Raw genomic sequence first — 18,808 nt, 5'->3', positions numbered from 1 at the left:
TTTCGGAGCAGCTGCGGCCTGTACATTTCTTTTGCGCAGTGAAATTCGGCTAAAGTTCGTCCTCCGTGCATTGCCGATTTGTAGCATCGGCGCCGATAAAAGCAGGCTACATAGAAGCATGTTTTTATGAATGAACCACCCAGAAGCCCAACAGCACTCAGCGCCTGTTCGTCGTCTTCCTTCTGCCTGTCTTCGTAAAGCGCGCGCTCTTTTTGCCTTATAATGCACAACCAATTACCTCGATACGTGTTATGCAAGTGCATTCTGACAATACAAAAAATTTGTCGCGAAACTCTTTCCACCTGAGATGCTAAGGTAGCAAATTTCAAAGGCCACGCGTTTTCCCACACATTTTGCTGTGTTCGGAATTCATGAGAAAGAACACTTGAGCAGTTGCTAGAAATTTTACGGAGAATATTCCTGTCTTTTTTATCAAAGCAAAATAATAAAGGTGGATACGTCCTTGGTTGCTGTCTTGTCGGGCAACACACCAAGGAGTGCACTCGTAACATGAAACGTCCTATACAGAGCTCCGTCAGCGCCGACATTGCTGTCAGCTCTGCTCGCTGCGGAATAACGCTCTGAAACGGTGCCTGTGTGTTTTCACGAAAACATATGCATGTATTAAATTGCAATATTCCGTTATTATTTAGAACAATATTTTTTTTATCAGGCTATCCGCCCTTTTGCCTCCTTTGTTGGATTCCGCTGAGGTAATAATAAGCCGTGCTGATGATGGAGGCCACGTGATGAAGACCAGCCCGATGCTGTACGAAATTCACTGCCTCGTGTTTGCCACATTGTGCTGATATGCACGCGAGACAGGTTATTGCTGCACTACAAAGTGCGTTGTAAAGGTCAAAACTTTTATTGGACTCGATAAACCTACTCAAGAAAGATAATATTATCAAGAAATATAGAACACCCGAGTTGTTAAACTGTGCGGTCGATTTGTAATTTTTTTTCGTTTTCTTTTCTGACGCTCTGCCGCACAAAACCCGCATTCCAAAGTTCTGCGGTAAAACTATAGATAGATATTTTTATTTTATTTTGCTGTGGACATTACCTTTCACGCGAACCGTTATTTGTAAACGTACTGCCAAGTTTGGCTCGCTTTATGATTAACGAGGAGCACCAATTTTCAAAGAGTTATTATACAGACATTTCGAAAAACGTGAGAATGCGATGGCTTGCGCAAAAAAAAAAAGAAAAGGAAAAGAACACAATTTCACTACTGATCGTCACCAGTTTGGCAATTCCCACATTCTGCTCTGAAACGAACAAAAAAAAAAAAGCAAAATGAGGCAACTAGTGGTGCCAAGCCTGAAGGTACGACGGAGTTGAGAGGCCTTCCTTGTTTCTCTTTACTTTTCTTTTTCTTTCTTTCTCCCCCTTTTTGTTTTTTCTATCTCTTTTTTGTCTCTATTTCTTCCTATTTCTTGTTTTTTCCCATCCCCATCTATTTCTTTATCTTTTTTTCTCTCTTTCTTTCTATCTCTCTCTCTGTCTTTCTGTCTAGCTTCACGTTTTTTCTACCTCTTTATTTGTGTCTACTTCTTTTTCTCTCCCTGTCTTTCTATCCTCTTTCTTCCCTTCCTTTCTCTGTATTTCATTCTTTATCTCTCCCTCTGCACTCGGTCCCGTACGAGTTATTACATCCCACGCCGGACAAAGCGGCGGCGCAGCGGGAGAGCGTGTTCCGGCCGCGAAGCAGAAAACGAAGAAGAGGAGTGATAGTCTTCGCGGAGCTTTGCCGAGCTTAAACTGCTCCGCTCTCGAAATAGTCCGTTTGTGGATATTTACAGTCACCTTGCTGGACATTCATGCAAGTAATTTCCGCCTCCTTCCGATATTCAAAGCGCAGCAGTTTTATCGGTAACACTAAGTGTTTAGAAATCTGCTCAAAATAAACAATAAAAACACTGTATATCAAAAACCATACCACGTATGCAGTTGGCAAAAGCTACAGTATAAATTCGTGCCACTACGGCAAGCGGACTTGCTGGCACGTACACCCTTGCAATTTTTTAACAGTATCGCGCGAACGCTGAGCGCGGGACATGGTAGCGTCTGATATTCTCGAAAGGTAACGTGACCTGCCGACGGTGCGCAACGAAGCACAGTGCACTGCGAGCGCTGTCCGCTACGCTGTCTGCTCCAGCATATCTTTAAGTAATCTCTGAGTAGACAGCGCTGTAGAACGGATCACATCGGTGATATGGTCAAGAGTATGCGCATGCGCGCTATGAGCAGCCAAGTGCAATTGTCCTCGGCTGTGCTGTTGTGCTAGGCGCATTCGATACCGGTGCTTTCTGCCGCATTATCAGTCTCTTTGTGTTCTTTCTTTAACGAATGCCACCCACACCCACCTGGAAAGCGTGAGCGTCGAGGAGGCCGACACGCGCCAACTGATGTCACTCATTTTGGGCATCAGCGCAGCAGATGGCGCTCGCAGTTCAGTCGACATTGTGCGCTTGCGCATCGTCGGCAGATCTCGTTGTTTTTCGAGAATGTTAGACGCCGCTATATCCCGCGCTCCCGCGATACGGCTAAAAAATAGCAAGGGTGTACCTCGCACATGCAGTCGTAGCAATAAAAGGCTGCCACATAAACTGCGCTGCTTCTCCGATGCGTTCGCTTGTACATTACTGAGCAACAAGACATGCTCCATCATTGTATGTTCAGTAACGGTGCTCGCATTCCTTAATCAACGAAAGGCAGCAGTACCATGCTCGAAATGTGGTTTTGGTGAGCCCGCCTACACCCTCACAATATATAATGATATCACGGGATCTTTGAGCCCAGGGTGCAGTATTTCTTAATATGGGCGAGAAGCAGTGGGACCAGCGATACGACGATAAACGAGAAGCCCGGAAAAATCCTCATTGTGTACAATTTCTCTTGCGGTAATGAAGATTCAGACGACAAAACCTGCTGGTTCGGCGCGTTTAAGTTCTATTTACAATGGTCCTTTACACGGAGATCCTTGAAGTATATTATGGGGATGTACGTATATGACACGGCTATCGGTGTCAAGTTTCTCTATATGAAGGTTTTTGTTGAATAAAACATCGCACAATATTGTCAGTAGGTATGTTACCCTCCCCAATGTAGGGAGGAAATGCTTAATCAGGCATGGTGCTCAAGATCCCGTGTGAGATCCCCAAGCAACTCCCTGGAAAATTTTGCCAGGCAGCTTGACTCACACGTATCCCATCGAATGGAATAACTCCTCCGGCTGCAGCACTGCGGCGCTACCATAGAAAGTGATACCAATTCTTTGCAAAGGGAGCTTCATCAAGTTAAGAGATACTCTCGTTAAGAAAAAGCAGCACCAATAACATGAGAAATCTCTCTTCATCCGCAAACCTAGCTTTCAAAAAACCCCTCGAATGGTGCGCCTCGTTACTTTTTGCTTCTCTATAGTGAACGAGAGAGAAAGCTTTCCCCCCCTTTTTTTTCTAAAGTTCCTCCACATTGCAGGCTCCTCCGAAGCTGACTCGCCGTTGTCACGTCTCTCTATGTGCCTTAGCTATAGACGGTCTTTCTTTTTCGCCGGTGCTTTTGTGCGATGTGCTCATCAGCACAGCTATCTCATCAGAATGGGCACCAATCACAGGTAAGGTGACTGCGATCCATGAAATTCTGTCTACCGGAAACGGCATCTGACCGACGAGTGCGCCGCCATGAGTATACGTTCAGGGAGAGTTTTGGCAAAAGCAATTTTCGAGAGAAAAAAACAAGTTTTCCCGGAGCAAAAGAAAGGAAGATTGACACAGGAGCAATGCACCGCCAGCGCCTGAGCAGCTGTGAGCAACAAAGGCGTGCTCGACGTCGAGCGCGAAGCACGTCCTCTTAGTCGTTGTCTGGTTGCGAAGAAGAGGCGCACGTAGTTCCCACCCGGAGACTTGTCACTGCTAAGAGTCGCCTTGGCCCGGTGGCGCTGAATGGCCCTCTAACTACAGGTCCAACTACGTCGAAGCCACCAACACAACCAGGAGCAACAGGGCCACCCATCGGAAGTCCTCGTTCTGCCTGCTGCCGTTAGCTGCACAGAATGGAACAGGGATCAGATGATGGTATGCGGAACCATAATGTTTCGTAATGTTTCGTTCGTGCGCCTGGCCAGAGAGCCGACTGTGCTCAATCGTGACACGGCTTCAGTTAGATAAGTTATCTGCTCCTTACTGCTACTTCCGTAGGGTCGTATGAAACGTGTGCATGTACCCTCAAAGAATTACGCCTCGCCTACGTACATCAAGACCGGTATTCCAAGTCTATAGGTAGCAAGCACTCCGTCATGCAGCGCCTTCGATGAATATGAGTAATAAAACAGTGCATCTATTGCACTACCTCAAAGGAAAACAAACACTATTTGCATACAGTGCACGTAGTAAAAAACAGTGTCGGTATTTCACATAGCCTTGCTGTTGCAGTTTGGTGTATATAAAAAAAAAACATGGCTGATCCCTCCGTCATAGGAATCGGAATAACACGAAAGTAAAGCGTGCCCTTACAGAAGTAACTGAATGCTTACTGTACATTGATATAAGAGAGTTTGCACAATGTATATTGATGTGTGGCAGCTAATAGCACCGTTTAACGTGTATGCACCCACTTTGATGATTTCTTGTACATCTCCATCCCGACGACTAACGTCAATGATTAAACAAACCCTTGTGGTAGCTGTAATAGGTGAAAGCGTAATCAGAGAACGAGGTGTGATAGCCAGAAGAGCGTCGCATATTGGACGCAGAACTTGGTCGCCATCCCGCGGCATGTTAAAATGTGATTGAACACCACGGCCGGACTAGAGGGAAACGCAAAGCGCGTCGTGCCGCCTCGGTAGCCCGGCCGCGATTTTTCTCGGGGCGAGCGCGTAAGCGTGGAACGCGGTGTTACAGCCAGGTGAGGCAGGCGCGCGACGCAGAGCTATTTTTGGTTTGTATTAGCGTGATGCTATGAGCGAGGCCGACGCTTTTACTACACTTGGGCAGAGGTCACCACCTCGCTGTGTGTTAAGGCATTGACAAAATTCAACTTCTATTGAAAACGCGCCGAACGGGACGGACGCGTAACGCGTTGCAGGTGCCAGTCGCGGAGGCCGCAGCAATGACGAATTACTTTACCTTACCACTCCCAGAGGTCAACACCACCTAGCCGACCGGGAGAGTGGTAGATATAAAAGGCGCGTTTGTAAAGCCTCCAGAGTCTGTGACCGTGGCGCAGTGGATAGCGTGCCCGGCATCTGTTGTTACGGACCGAGCGGTCGTAGGTTCGATGCCGTTAACGGTACCTTTTTTTTCTTTGCCATCCGATCGTGTACATTTTTTCGACATCATTTCCCTGACGGAAATACGTCACTGAAGTCTTGGTGGGCCCCGGCATAAAACACTTTCGTGTTAAAATAAATCTTGCAAGTATATACGACTGCGAAGACAAGGTGCCGTATAATGCGATATGTTCAAACACGTAAAATGTGCAAGTTCCCAGGAAACATAAATGTGTCGACCGAGCTTGAAAAACAGACGTCATTTTTAGAGGCTTCTTCACTACAGGAAATGCTCCTTGGCAGCTTTTATGCACTTCCGCAAGCAATCGCCAGTTCGTAAAAAAAAAACGCTCATGTACTAATATAAAGTGGGATAGGATATTGCTGTGTGCTGCCGATTTTTCCTAGATGAGACGCTGGCAAAAGAAGATCGGCAAGAAGAAACGGTGCGGGAAGGCACAAGACCGGGGTACTTGGAAAATGAGAAAAATAAGTTCCACAGCTCCATTCGAAGTAGCTTACTTATAATATAACGATGACATAATATAAAAACGATGATAATATAAAAAACCGACCGCTCGCGCTGCACAACCGTTCACTGACCACCCCGTATATATAGGCACAGGATTTTGACCTCCAAGGTAGTGCGTGTGTGCGATTTCTCCTGTGCGTGATTAAACAATGAAAATTCACAGCGTACATGTAAAATTAAAGTGAGCTGCAAGTCGTCATAACACTCATCGAACCTTTAGTATAAACGCGCCCGATCTCACGTCGGTGATGATGTACTTGGCAGAGTTCACGGAAGATTCACGGTTTACCGAAGAACCTCCGCAGCTTCGCCCACTCATCATAATTCACTCCGTGGATATGCTGTGATTTTTTTTTCTGAAAAATGCTTGCTGTCAGTGCAGTCAGACGGGAAGTCTTGCGTTTTCTGCAAGTACCAGAGGGTTCTCGTCCAAAACCAGGCCTGCAATAGAAAGAAAAGGGGAAAGGAAAACGCAAGAAATGATGCCGAAAAGAAGCTTTGTAAGAACATTTTTCGCAATTGTCGAGAATCAAGAAGAGACTCGCAAATGCAAAAAAAAAAAACAGGTGGATCGTATGAAAGCGCAGAACGAGGCAGTTAGCGAAGAGGCATTTGAAAGTAAAATTAAGTCTCTTCCCCCAAAACAGCAACTCGCTGTCAAGAGCTGTTTCCTTGCTGCACGACAGAAGTCCTATTAAGGCATGCAATACAACGACGAATGGATTGTGGAATGCATCATGATGAAGATGCGAAGCCCGAAGTTATACGAACATCTACGCAAGGAAGCCATTATGGTACTGCCCAGGAGAACTTGCCTGCGAAGGTACCTACAGCGTTTCAAGAGCGGCTTTGGCCTCAGTGCCAATATCTTCAATGCCTTGACTGAGAAGACGAAGACCATGGATGCTTACAATCGTCATGGTGGCCTCCTAATCGACGAGATCAAGCTTTCCGAGCATCTAAATGTAAAATCAGCAGGTGAGTATAGCTTTGCATCCCATATTATTGGAAAGTTCTGTGTGCATAGAGGAATAATCGCCACGATTTCGCTCAAGAGAAATGTATTACGAAAGATGCATACGCGCATAAGGTGATTTTAAAACTGCTTTTTTTTTGCGGTAACCCAAGCGAATCTTCGCCGTCGTCGACATATATGTTGTATATAAGTTTAAGTCAAATTGCTATAAAATCCTATATAACCCCGAACGCGCTGTATGCTGTGCACTGGAGGGGAACTGCTGTTTTATGCGCGCTGTCTTCCCGTGCGCTCAATGTGCGAGGTCGCTTCATCGGGTCTGTGCTATGCAGGCCTTTTCAAGAAACTTATCCAAAAATCCTCAAATTAATGGAACTGCAATGTTTGCTCGCTACCTTCGCGATTATTTTTGCTGCGGTGGCAGACATTTAAGATGACTAGAGACATCCATTACGGCATGCAGAGATTGAAATAATGTTTTAATGAAAGAAAATAGACGCAGTCAGGTAAAATGGGAGAATTAAGTCCTTCCTGCGAAGGGCCCACAACTGCTTTGAGATTTACAAAAAGCGGCCGCATGAAAAATTTTGGGAATTATAAAAACAAAAAAAAATTGTTTCGCCAGTGAAACCGAAACCGAAACATCGAAGAGCGCAATGCTTTTACGAGACAACCAGAGTGAGGAAGCGCTCTTATGACAGTTTTCGATTTTTTTCGCTTCGTGGGTGTGCGAGCTAAGTTTGCCATAGTAGCACGCACTGCGCACATGTTGCTGAATGCAAAAGAACGCCACTGCAATCGCTGTCGAAAACAGTGGCGTCATTCTGGGCGTCTGCTCGGGTACAGTTGCGCTCTACGGTACAATGGTTTCGGTTTCGTTTCATTATTTCGCAAAAATTACCAGCGGCCGCTTTTGTGGAAATTTCGAAGCGTCAATGAGCTTTTCTCAGTAACAATTTCAATTCCAGCTCTTACTTGACTCGACCGCCTGTTTCCACTCACTAAAAAGGTAATTCAATTACCCATCTTGAGATGCCTGCCGCTACAGAAAGAGTAATTGCGAAGGCAGCGTGCAAACATCGCATTTTCCTTGTTTTTAAGGACCTTCGGGCGAATTTCTTGAAACGCCCCAGTATTCTAACTGTTCTAGAGAGATGCCAGAAAATAAAACTGAATGTACGTCCTGTGCTTTCCTTTTGAAATTCAGGTCACACTGAAGGCTTTGTCGACTTCGGGGACCACACACCTGCTGAGCAGAAGAATGTGCTGGCAGACCACGGCATGGTTGTGCTCTTTCAGCCATTCACTGGTGAGCTGACTTACAGTCCTTTTTTTTTCTTTGCAACAGCATACTTTATGAGGCGTGTACTCTCAGAAAGTACCCCTATCATTGTTTGTGCAGGAAACTGGACACAAATCCTTGGTGCTTTTGCGTCCAAGGCGAATGTGAAATCCGCGACACTGGCGAAAGACATTGTGGAAACGGCCATCCTTGCAAAAAAAGCTGGTCTATTTGTGGACTGCATAACGTGCGACGATGCCAGCACTGTTCACAGTGGCATCATTCAAGTAGCTTTCGAAGCTGATAGGGAAAGTGTTACGCTGAAAGTGATGCCCAGCATTACAAATGCACACATTAAGCTAAACTGTTTCGAAAAAATGAAGGCGACCATTGCATTTCAGCTCTACGGCGACCAGGTCATCAAAGGGCTTTTTGTGTACAAGGAGCACATTCAGTCTTCGTATAAGACTGTGCAGCCGACTGTAGATTTTGTGAAACAAATGAATCGCCTGATCGGTGTCATGACATCACAGACAAGCGAAAAAGCACTCAAGCCTGACAGTCCAAACATGCACTTCTTGATAGGGTTCCTTGAGTACTTGAAAGAGTGGAAGCAGCACGCAAAACCAGCCGGCGGTGGTTTTCTTACAGAAAGCACAGCTTCTGGACTAAGAGTTACTATCAAGAGTACCCTTGATTTGTTGTCCTACATAAAGGGACCGACAACTGATTTTGCTAGACCCAGCTTTTTACGGCGCGACAGGCGGCTTACCCTTCGTAGCGTTTGTAGCTGCAGTGGTTTATCCTAAAAGCACGTAGTTATTTTATAAGCAGTATTTTAAATGCGAAACGTTTCTGAGCGAACTTCTGCGACTTTGAGCGTATCTATCTATCTATCTATCTATCTATCTATCTATCTATCTATCTATCTATCTATCTATCTATCTATCTATCTATCTATCTATCTATCTATCTATCTATCTATCTATCTATCTATCTATCTATCTATCTATCTATCTATCTATCTATCTATCTATCTATCTATCTATCTAGCCGCCTACGACTTTGTGCTCTCCTGGCCGTTTCGTTAATCGGATGTATACCAAAATTGGTGTGTCATAACATGGCCTTATTACGAACATAAATGACAGGTCATATCATGAAAATCATGACATGCATGTCATGAACAGCATGATTTACATTCCACGGCCTTTGGGCTCCCTGGCCGTTCCGTTAATTTCATATATACGAAAATTGGTACGGCGTGACAAGAGTTCATGACGAACATAATGACAGGTCCTAACATGCAAATCATGACGCGCATGTCATGTGCAGCATGGTTTACATGACATGGTCTCGGGGCGCTCGCGGCCGTTTAAATGAAGGGATACATACGAAAACTGGCATGACGAGACATTTCTGTATGACGAACATAACTGACACGTGGTAACATGAAAATCATGATATGCATGTCATGTATGACATGTTTTGCATGCCACGCTCATGGCGCACTCGCGGTCGTTTCGCTAGATTGATATACACCACAATTGGTACTGTACGATGTGACTTTATGAAGAACATGAATAACAGGTGGTAGCGTGAAAACCATGACATCCATGACATGTGTGTCATGATTTACATGCCACGCTCATGGTGCATTCGCGTCCGTTTCGCTTGCGTGGTATACACCAAAATTGGTGTTACGCGACACGACAGTATGACGAACGTAAGTGCGACGTGGTAGCACGAAAATCATGATATGCAAGTCATGTACGACGTGATTTACATGCCACGCTCATGATGCGCTAGCGGCAGTTTCAGTAGATTGATATACACCAAAATTGGTATTGCGCGATGTGACTGTATGAAGAACATGAATGCCAGTTGGTAAGATGAAAACCATGACATGCATGTCATGTATGTCATGATTTAATTGCCACGCTCATGATGCATTCGCGGCCGCTTCGCTTGCTCGATGTACACCAAAAGTGGTATTGCGCGAAGCGACTGTATGACGAAGGTAAATGAGACGTGGTAACATGAAAATCATGACATGCATGACATGCACGACATGAATTACATGTCATGCTCATGACGCACTCGTGCCGTTTCGCTTGTTTTACATACACCAAAATTGGTATTGCGCGACGCTGCTGCATGACGAACGTAAATGAGAGGTGGTAACATGGAAATCATGACAGGCAGGTTATGTATGTCATGATTTACATGCCGCGCTCATTATGCATTCCCGGCCGTTTCGCTAGCTTGGTATACACCAAAATTAGTATTGCGCGACGCCACTGTATGACGAACGTAAATGAAAGGTGGTAACATGAAAACTATGACATGCATGCCATGTACGTCATGACTTACATGCCACGCTCATGGTGCATTCGCGGCCATTTCGCTCCTTTGATATACACCAAAATTGGTATTGCGCGATGTGACTGTATGAAGAACATAAATGGGAGGTCTTAACATGCGAATCATGTTATGCATGTCATGTACAGTATGATTTACATGCCACTGTCATGGTGCGCTTCCGGCCGTTTTCTTAAAGTGATATATACCAAAATTGGTATGGCATGACACGAGTGCGTGATGAACATAAACGACAGGTCATACATTTATATACGAGAATATGCGTTTCATTGGCATGGTGCACACTACATTGTGCATGCATGCGTGCATGGCAAACATGTGATATATGGTGGACTAGATTTCATGGCATGAATGATTTCATTTGGCTCAAGGACAAACAAGGCGACGTATGCAGCTCTTTGCTGGCTGCTTCGCGTTACATCGATTCCTACAGTGCGTGGGATCTGCCGAATTTTTTCGATCTGAAAGGCTCCAAACAAGCATGAAGGCTTGCTCCAGCAACGCTGAGAATTCATAGCAATGCCGCTAGCCCTTGTGAAAGCTGTCGTTGTTCTGCTTTCGCAGGAGTTACTGTAGCTATGCTTAACCACCATTATTTTGAGCTTTCCAGCCATTTTTGAAAATAGCAAGCTGTTACAATGAGATGATGTGGCTTTATACACCTTATCGGTATTTGTACAGCGTTGTGCGCGCCTGCGACCAAGGTTGCCTGCGCCTGTGTCATGGATGGCTTTTCGCGGCATGGGCTAAATCATTCAAGCGAAGGCAGCGCCACTTTGTTGCATACAACTAACGCAGGCCTATATGTACATTTTTATGGAGTAATATCTTTTAATATAAAGAAATGAACAATATTTCAGTACTAACAGAAAAGTCATCGAACGCATACACCAATCAACGGTCACGTGACCGGCTTCATCGGACCGTGTATGATTTTGCCGCCAGAGGCGCCAAAGGTCATTTTTCGCGACTTTCAATGAAGAAATAAAAATATAAATCCGCCTCTCACGAGATCAACAGGGTTGGTTTGAGTAATGCGACGGACAATCTTTCCATCAGTGCAGTCATCTCATTTCATGTTCTGGGCAGTCGTCGGTCCCTTTAACATCGACACTTTGCTTCAAGTATCTTCTCACGTCCCGTTTAAGCCAGGATAAGCTAGAGAACCTTTTTGGAATAATCAGACAATCATCAGGGTGCAATGACCACCAAACAGTTGGGGGGGGAGTGATTCTTAATAATAAAAAAACAGGAAGTGAAGAAAAATGAGAGCCCCGCAACTGTCTATCTCATGGATGACACCTCAGCAGTAGCTCTCAGGGGGATGGGATAAGGAGGGATTAAAAGAGTAATAGGAGAGAGTAGGAGTGGGGGATCCTGTCAGCGGAGTTCATGGACGGGGCACGATGAGCAGGAGCACGAGGGCATCACGGAAAGGCGGGCCTTAATCGGTGAGAGGCGCTCGGCTTGGCTGACGTGGGAACCGTCACGGCACGACGATCGGCCAGAGGCACGGACATCACAGAGAGTCGAAACTCAATCCGAGGTGCACGGCGTAGCGGACGACGAAACCGTTCGCAGCGGCACGATGATCGGCGAGAGGCGGAGAAGACTCAGCATCGCGGACGACGCAACCACCACGCATGAAATCCACCGAGAGAATCCATCCAAACAGTTTCGCAGTTCCTCGTGACTGTCAATTTGCTAGCGTTTTACAACCTAGCCAAGCCGCCCAGAGGAGGCAACTGCGCACCAGACGTCATCAAGGCGCTGCTAAGCCCAAATGAACTCTCTACAACAACGAGCCTTGTGGACAGGATAGACGGCCTTCTTGACCGTGGAAGCATCAATGACGCAGATGATGTCATCCAGTCGCTCTTGTCTAGTGATCATCAGAGCTACACGGAGAAAAAGAGTAACAGTGCTTTGATCTACTATGTTGCAGGTTATGTTGCACGAAAAATCATTAGCAAAAATTCTTGTCCACAGTGCGCAGGCTGCCTTTGTGTAAGTAAAGCTGAAGCAAGTGCAGACGCCGCCTCATACTTCACTACCCATTTTGACAATGGAGGCCTTGTGTACCCCAGTGAGAACTTGTCAACCGCTGTAAAGGCCATGGAAGATGGTTTTACTGGTTTCTTTAGCAAAAATAAGCTACATGAAGCGAGCCTAGCCGACTTTTCTAGCCAGCCGCAGACACTGACCTTTCCTCAATTAGGATGTCCACAACATGAAAGGGAAGCTTTGGCAGCTGTTGTGAAGTTCTATGTGCTCTTGAGGTTTCGCTTTTTGTAAAAGGCATCAACAAAGACAAAGAAGCAGAAAGGGAACGGCAAAAGCTCCTTAAACTGCGCCGTTGCCATTAGATCTATACCCTAATTCATTCTTCATGTGTGCATTACTTCATCTAGTGTTGTCTTATGTCTACGTTTGGGTGTTGCTACTTTTGAATAAAATGCTTGTTACCTTAAAAAAACGATGTTTCATATACTTCCTGATGCTAACCATTAAACAGAACTGCATGACTTTGACACGGAACACCAGCAGCCTTCTTTACAGGCCAATGCAACGTCGGCACGAGCGTCAGAAGGGGGTGCAAAACAGCCACTTGACCGCGCCCCCCCCGTCCCCCCTAAAGCCATAACAGCACTTGCCCTCTACCAAAGTTACAGTGGCTAGACTACCGAAGTCCCACAAACGCTCCTCCCTTCCCCACACGATAACATGGGTTTGCACCCTACAAGACAAAACTCTGCCGACGACCATGTACATCGGCATTATTGTATTTCATTAAAATAAGGCAGCTTAAGTTTGCTCTACCGAAAAAAAAAAAAATCCGCTGCAAGCATCGTTTCAATACAAGTTACGTTTTGCTTTTGCCTGCGCTGAAGCAGCGGAGTTCGACGCTCGAATACGAGCTGCGCTAGTATAAGCTTTACACTGGACTGACGAGCTCTAAGTAAGCGTAATTTAATAAAAACAAGCCCTTAAAGCTCTGGTGACTTGTCAACACGAGCACTGAGCAACCGCTGCGGCTTAATAAAAACGAAACCTGCAGCGGCCCCCTCGCTGATGCTGTGGAAACACGGCGCACCATGAGAAGCGGGGGGCGCCGCGGCACCCACCCACGCCACAGCGCTCCAAGCGGCAGCCGCCGGCATTCATCCCATCTGGTGCCACCTGGAAGGCCGCGGACGGCACACTAGCCAGTATATTCTAGGCACTATACTATCTATCTATCTATATCTATCTATCTATCTATCTATCTATCTATCTATCTATCTATCTATCTATCTATCTATCTATCTATCTTGCCGCCTACGTCTGGGTGCTCTCGTGATCGCCTCCTTAACCTGGTGCACACCAAAATTTGCATCGGAGGGTAAGAGGCTTTGACGAATACGACTGTCTGGTCATGACATACATGGAGGAAGGAATACTAAGGAGAGGCCCTATCGTATTTCAATGCATTGCGAAAAGTGTGGCGGAAGTGACGTCAGATTTATGGGGCAAACAAAACAGCAGACGCCCCGCGGCTTGCTCTCTGCGGTGATTAGCTTCTGCGCAGATTTGTAGTCCCGGCGTAAACTTATTGCGTAAAATGTTGCAAGCAGACGTTTACCAGGCTGTTCGTGCGTGGCAGGCCCGAGCGCTGCGTGCTGAAATTCTTCGTGGAGCGTTTTTGTGCAACAGTACAGAATACCGGTACGTGCCGTGATCAAAAACGTTCAGCCCCTGCATCATCGTATTCGAACTCACCTAGCAGTGACTTACGCGTTCTGCTGGGCGTTAGGCCTTCCCTTTCTCGTAGCCCGATTTCCCGATCTGTTGCCGGATTAGCGGTTCTTTGTTCGTGTATATGGAGTGAGCGTAGTAGCTATTCGGCGCAACGCCAACCTATAGTTGACGTAACTTCACGTCGAAAAGAGGACACCGCTGTATTGTATACGCGATCGTGCACGTAAAGTTTGTAATTCCAGTACGCACACAACAACAAGCACGCAGCGAGCGCACACCGCACAATACATACATCACGTAGTCCGATAACAACAACATAAGTTTATTGCCCTTTCGTTGAACGACACAGCCTCTAACAATGTACGATGCCTTCGGCGCATGTTATCTACGGCGCGTCAGACGGCAGAAAACAAAAGTTGACGTGTGTTCTGAGTTGACACAATGAGTAAGGAGCAACAGAGCGCACATCCGAGAGCTTCGCATGCAAATACCATGCATTAGTGATCAGCAATGAAGCGAACGTGTACGTACACATGAAAAGTGACACCCGGTACTTTCCGCAGTGCACGCGATTTGCACCGGGTATACGCAACCATACGCAACAGCTGGGCATTGCGTAGCTTTCCTAAAGAACACACACAAGGCGCAGCATGCGTCGACTGCGCCGCGGCGCCGCTTGCACGGCGAAAAAAAAAAAAAAAAGCTCGAATCGCGCATGCGCTTGCAAACGACATGACGGAAATCGCGAAATGTTTCGAGGCTCTTTCGCTAGGAGGCGATGCGTGTGTTTGCGATGTGGAGGCTTCACGAATGTGACGTCAGGGCCTCTCCTTATTTTTCCTTCCTCTATGATGACATAGATGAAGTGAAAATCCTGTCACGTACGTCGTCAAACCCTCTCCTCCAGACACGTGTGGCACATAGCCGTTCAGCACAGGCCGTGGTGCATGGGTATGCGCCACAGGTGATTGACAGTTTATATCTACCCAGAAACGGCGAGAACAGACATTGCCCTATTGGAAATCGTGGGTTGGTGGATGCTGGAATTCTTGGTGGACAAGGTGGAAACAATAGTGGATGTGGTGGAAACTGTGGTGGTCATAATGGCTGATGATGGCGAGAGTGGAAAAAATGGTGGCAGATGGTGGTGGTGGTGGCGAGCTTCTTTTGGTGTTAAGTGGGAAATGAGCGTTTAGAAAACATTGGGGGACCTTTAAGCTTCGCCTTTAGAGTTGAACGCGATAGCGAAATCCGGCCCCTAGTGCGCACTTCAACCATTAAGTACATACTTTTAATGTGTTTTGTTACACACACGCACACACGCACACAGACACATACGTACGCGCGCGCTATGTATCTATAGTAATGGTACAGGTTTTCGATTGAAACACTTCCGCCGAGTCGTTTAGCTCCGCGCGCTGTGGAGCGAAAGGTCGTGGGTTCAATTCCCAGTGACGGAACTTCTTCTTTATCATCTGTTAACGTAATTTTCACAACCTCATATCCGCGACGGAAGTCCGTTAGTGAAGGCTTGGCGGACCCCGGCATAAAACACTTTCGTGTTAAAATATACTATATACGTAGAAGCAAACAGCTTTTTCTTACTCATCTGTTAACATGCCACTATTATACCGGAGAGCTGGAATGCCGTTACATTTGACGCATTGACAGAACTCCTGAGGACAGTTCTTTGCGAGGAAGGGGGTAGCTCGTAAAGAATGGCACGTAATAAAGAGCGCCACTCACCCCTTGCAAAGTAGACCTGCAGGCCCGAGCTGTGGCGCTTGTCGCTGACCGGCACACGCAGCTCGCTGGAAGCCGTGAACTCGCGCAGCTGTCGCGAGACGCACTTGAGGCGCAACTCGCCTTTGCTGAAGTGTTGCTCAGCCAGCCGGAAGTTGAGGCGCAGTGTGGCAGCGCCGTTCGAGGGGGAAGACACGTACGCATCCGGAGCCTGCAGGGAACCAAAACAGACTGGCCTACTCCGGCAATTGTGCGAGGCCAGTGGATCTCAGTAAAGTTCACCGGGCAAGTTCCTTCGCACGTTTCCTTAATTAGAACTAACAGACAAGAAAGCGAAGGAAAATATAGAGGATGGTATTTTGTAGTAATTATGATGTAAAGGCGAAGAAAGTAAAGAGCACGAAAAGATAACTTGCCGGCGGCAGGGAACGAACCTACGACCTACGAATAACGCGTCCGATGTTCTACCACTGAGCAACGGCGGCGGTCATCCTCGCGTCCACTTATTGGGATATATCTTTGCATTTTAAACCTACAAGTGTTAGTCAGCGCTGCTAGTAGCCATGACGGCGAGTGTCCATCATTTATGAAAGATTAAAAGCTTGAGAGATAGACAGGTTGTTTACAAATAAATTTTATTGATGGCCTCCAACCACCCGCCCGGCTTCCCCCAATTATTGGCCACATCGTCTGTCATTTATGGCAAAGCGACGGAGCCGAGGTGCTGCTGCAGCATTTGCTGTCCACAAGGCACCGCTCATGTGTGCTTAGCCAGCTCTTCGCTCGTTTGGCGTGCGAATTCCAGTTCCCTGTAGGCAGGCGTGCGATGGGTGGCAGCTGGCAAGCGGTGTTGCATTGTGGGCTGCACATGACTCCGCGGATAACCATAACAGTCACGAAACATCCGCAGCTAACGTGTACCCTTCACCTCGATATTAGAGTGTTTTAGCTAGCAGTGCCTGCTTACCGCAAGGAAGTACTGTAATACCGTACCGGCTGAAGAGTGCGCATGCACGAACATTAGCGAACGGAAATACTTTCCGTAACGTATACCAGCTGTATATCCTTATACAGTATGCTGAGCATCGTGCGAAAGGTGGCTCGTACTTGGCTTCTATTCAATTTCATCGATCCTTCATCGAAACTTATGCATTCTTCCCGTAACAATATTAAATAATCTTAACTTGTCCGCAAAGCTCAATTCTTAGCGGTAGCATTGTACCCAATCGCCGGCCGAGTTATTGCGTCGCACGCGCTAGGCGCATCTTAGTTTTCTGGTCACACGAAACGCCGAAACGAAAAGCTTAAGCAGTTCGGCTTGAGAGAGAACTGCTGCTGGAACTGAACAAGGTGTACATGACAGGAAAATACATGAAATATGCAAACGTGGCACACCCATTCAAAAAAAAAAAAAAAAACATTGTGGAGGGGCGAAGCATGTAGGGAAATGTGTTTCAGCTCCACTAACGTGAAACCTGTGGAGGGGCGAAGCATACAGTGTGTGCCGGTGTTTCCCACAGCAAAATCACTGCTAATATGAAATGAGACACAGAAGAAAGATTAGACATGGAGACTTGCAGTACGCTTTTAGTTAACGTGCACGCTGCGAATCTTTATCGTACATTGATAGAACGGCAGCATGGGCTAGTTGGTGATTGAGTATCGACATATTTGCACAGCGCTAAGTGTGTGTCAATTCACAGCGTGTCATTTCTTTATTGTACAACTACGCACAAGAGAAATCTGCCACCGGCCCTACATTACAGGTCAAGATCCAGTGCGGTGGCCGGTGAACGGTTGTGTAGAGCGAGCAGTCGGTTTTCGCAATCAAGAAACTCGCTAGCAAACGCTGCCTGCGTCGGCGTTGTCTCAAGGGTGTGTTTCTTGGTATACCTCCCATAGGTTCGTGAAATTCAAATGCTCCGCCGACGCTAGCGCCGAGGGCGCCAAGAGCCCCACTGAGTTACGGCCCTTGCGGATGGCTGCCGGGCAATGGCGTCGATTGCATAGCGCTTACGTAGCGACTACGTTGCTTACGTCGTCAGGGCAACAGTAACAACAGCCGCTCGCTTCTCGGCCCCTCTCCCTCCCACGCCGCGCGCCGTTTTCTTTTCTTTTTTTCAATTTTTTTGTGCGCTTGCTTTTTCTCGGCGAAGAGTCTGGTGTTGGGCCTGTTGGTACATGGCTTGAAAACGAGGAACCCAGCCTTCAACAGACACGTACACAAGAAGAGAAGAACGACCACAAGAGAAGACGACCACGCACCCAGCGTGTGTGGTCTTCTTGTGCACGTGGCTGTTGAAGTCTGGGTTCCTCGTTTTCATGCTTTTTCTCCTCTCCCATGCTGCGCGCCTGTTTCTTTTCTTGCCGTGTGCGTGACACCCCCCTCCCCCCTTTTTTTTTCGCGTGCGCTGTGCTTGGCCGCGCATTCGTGTTTGCCTATTCGATGGTGGTGCGCAGTGCGTTTGAACGCACGCAGCCAGCATGTGCTAGAGCATAAAGGATAAATTCCACCCACATTTCTGTGACCTCGTTTTATTGCTCCTTTTCCGAAACTCAAGATTTACATGTGATGGGGCACAATACAAGTTCAGGAGAAGAACAGATGGCTGGAATTCACAGTGTGTCTATGACTAAGCAGCCAGAAAGTTCATTCTACAGTTCAGAAATTAGAAATTAAAAAATCGAACACACTGAAATGCGTAGGTTCTTTGAGTATACACATATAAGGAACACGATTTTCATTTAGTGCAATACCGCCCAAAGTTGAGAGGAGCTTCTGATGACACAGAATCATGGAGTTTAAAGAAATGTCAGTGCATGGCAAAAACATAATCAAGCGCGAAATATCTAAATATGAAATAATAATGCAATGATCTACTT

At 46.6% G+C, this 18,808-nt stretch overlaps 1 protein-coding gene across 1 annotated transcript in view; it reads right to left on the bottom strand.

Moving 5' to 3' along the window:
* Window positions 1–2,850: 2,850 nt before the first annotated feature.
* Window positions 2,851–18,808, bottom strand: part of LOC119393130 (uncharacterized) — a 356,820-nt gene continuing 340,862 nt past the window's right edge. Inside the window, exons 8-9 of the mRNA XM_049415848.1 lie at window positions 15,929–16,136; window positions 2,851–4,048 (exon numbers count right to left, since the gene is read on the bottom strand). Of these exons, the coding sequence (XP_049271805.1) occupies window positions 3,972–4,048; window positions 15,929–16,136 (285 nt within the window). The 3' untranslated portion in view covers window positions 2,851–3,971. The remainder of the gene's footprint in view (window positions 4,049–15,928; window positions 16,137–18,808) is intronic.

Source organism: Rhipicephalus sanguineus, chromosome 5 (assembly GCF_013339695.2).
Source record: "Rhipicephalus sanguineus isolate Rsan-2018 chromosome 5, BIME_Rsan_1.4, whole genome shotgun sequence".
In the NCBI taxonomy this organism is placed as follows: Eukaryota; Metazoa; Arthropoda; class Arachnida; order Ixodida; family Ixodidae; genus Rhipicephalus; species Rhipicephalus sanguineus.
This window is presented reverse-complemented; position numbering and strand designations above follow the sequence as displayed.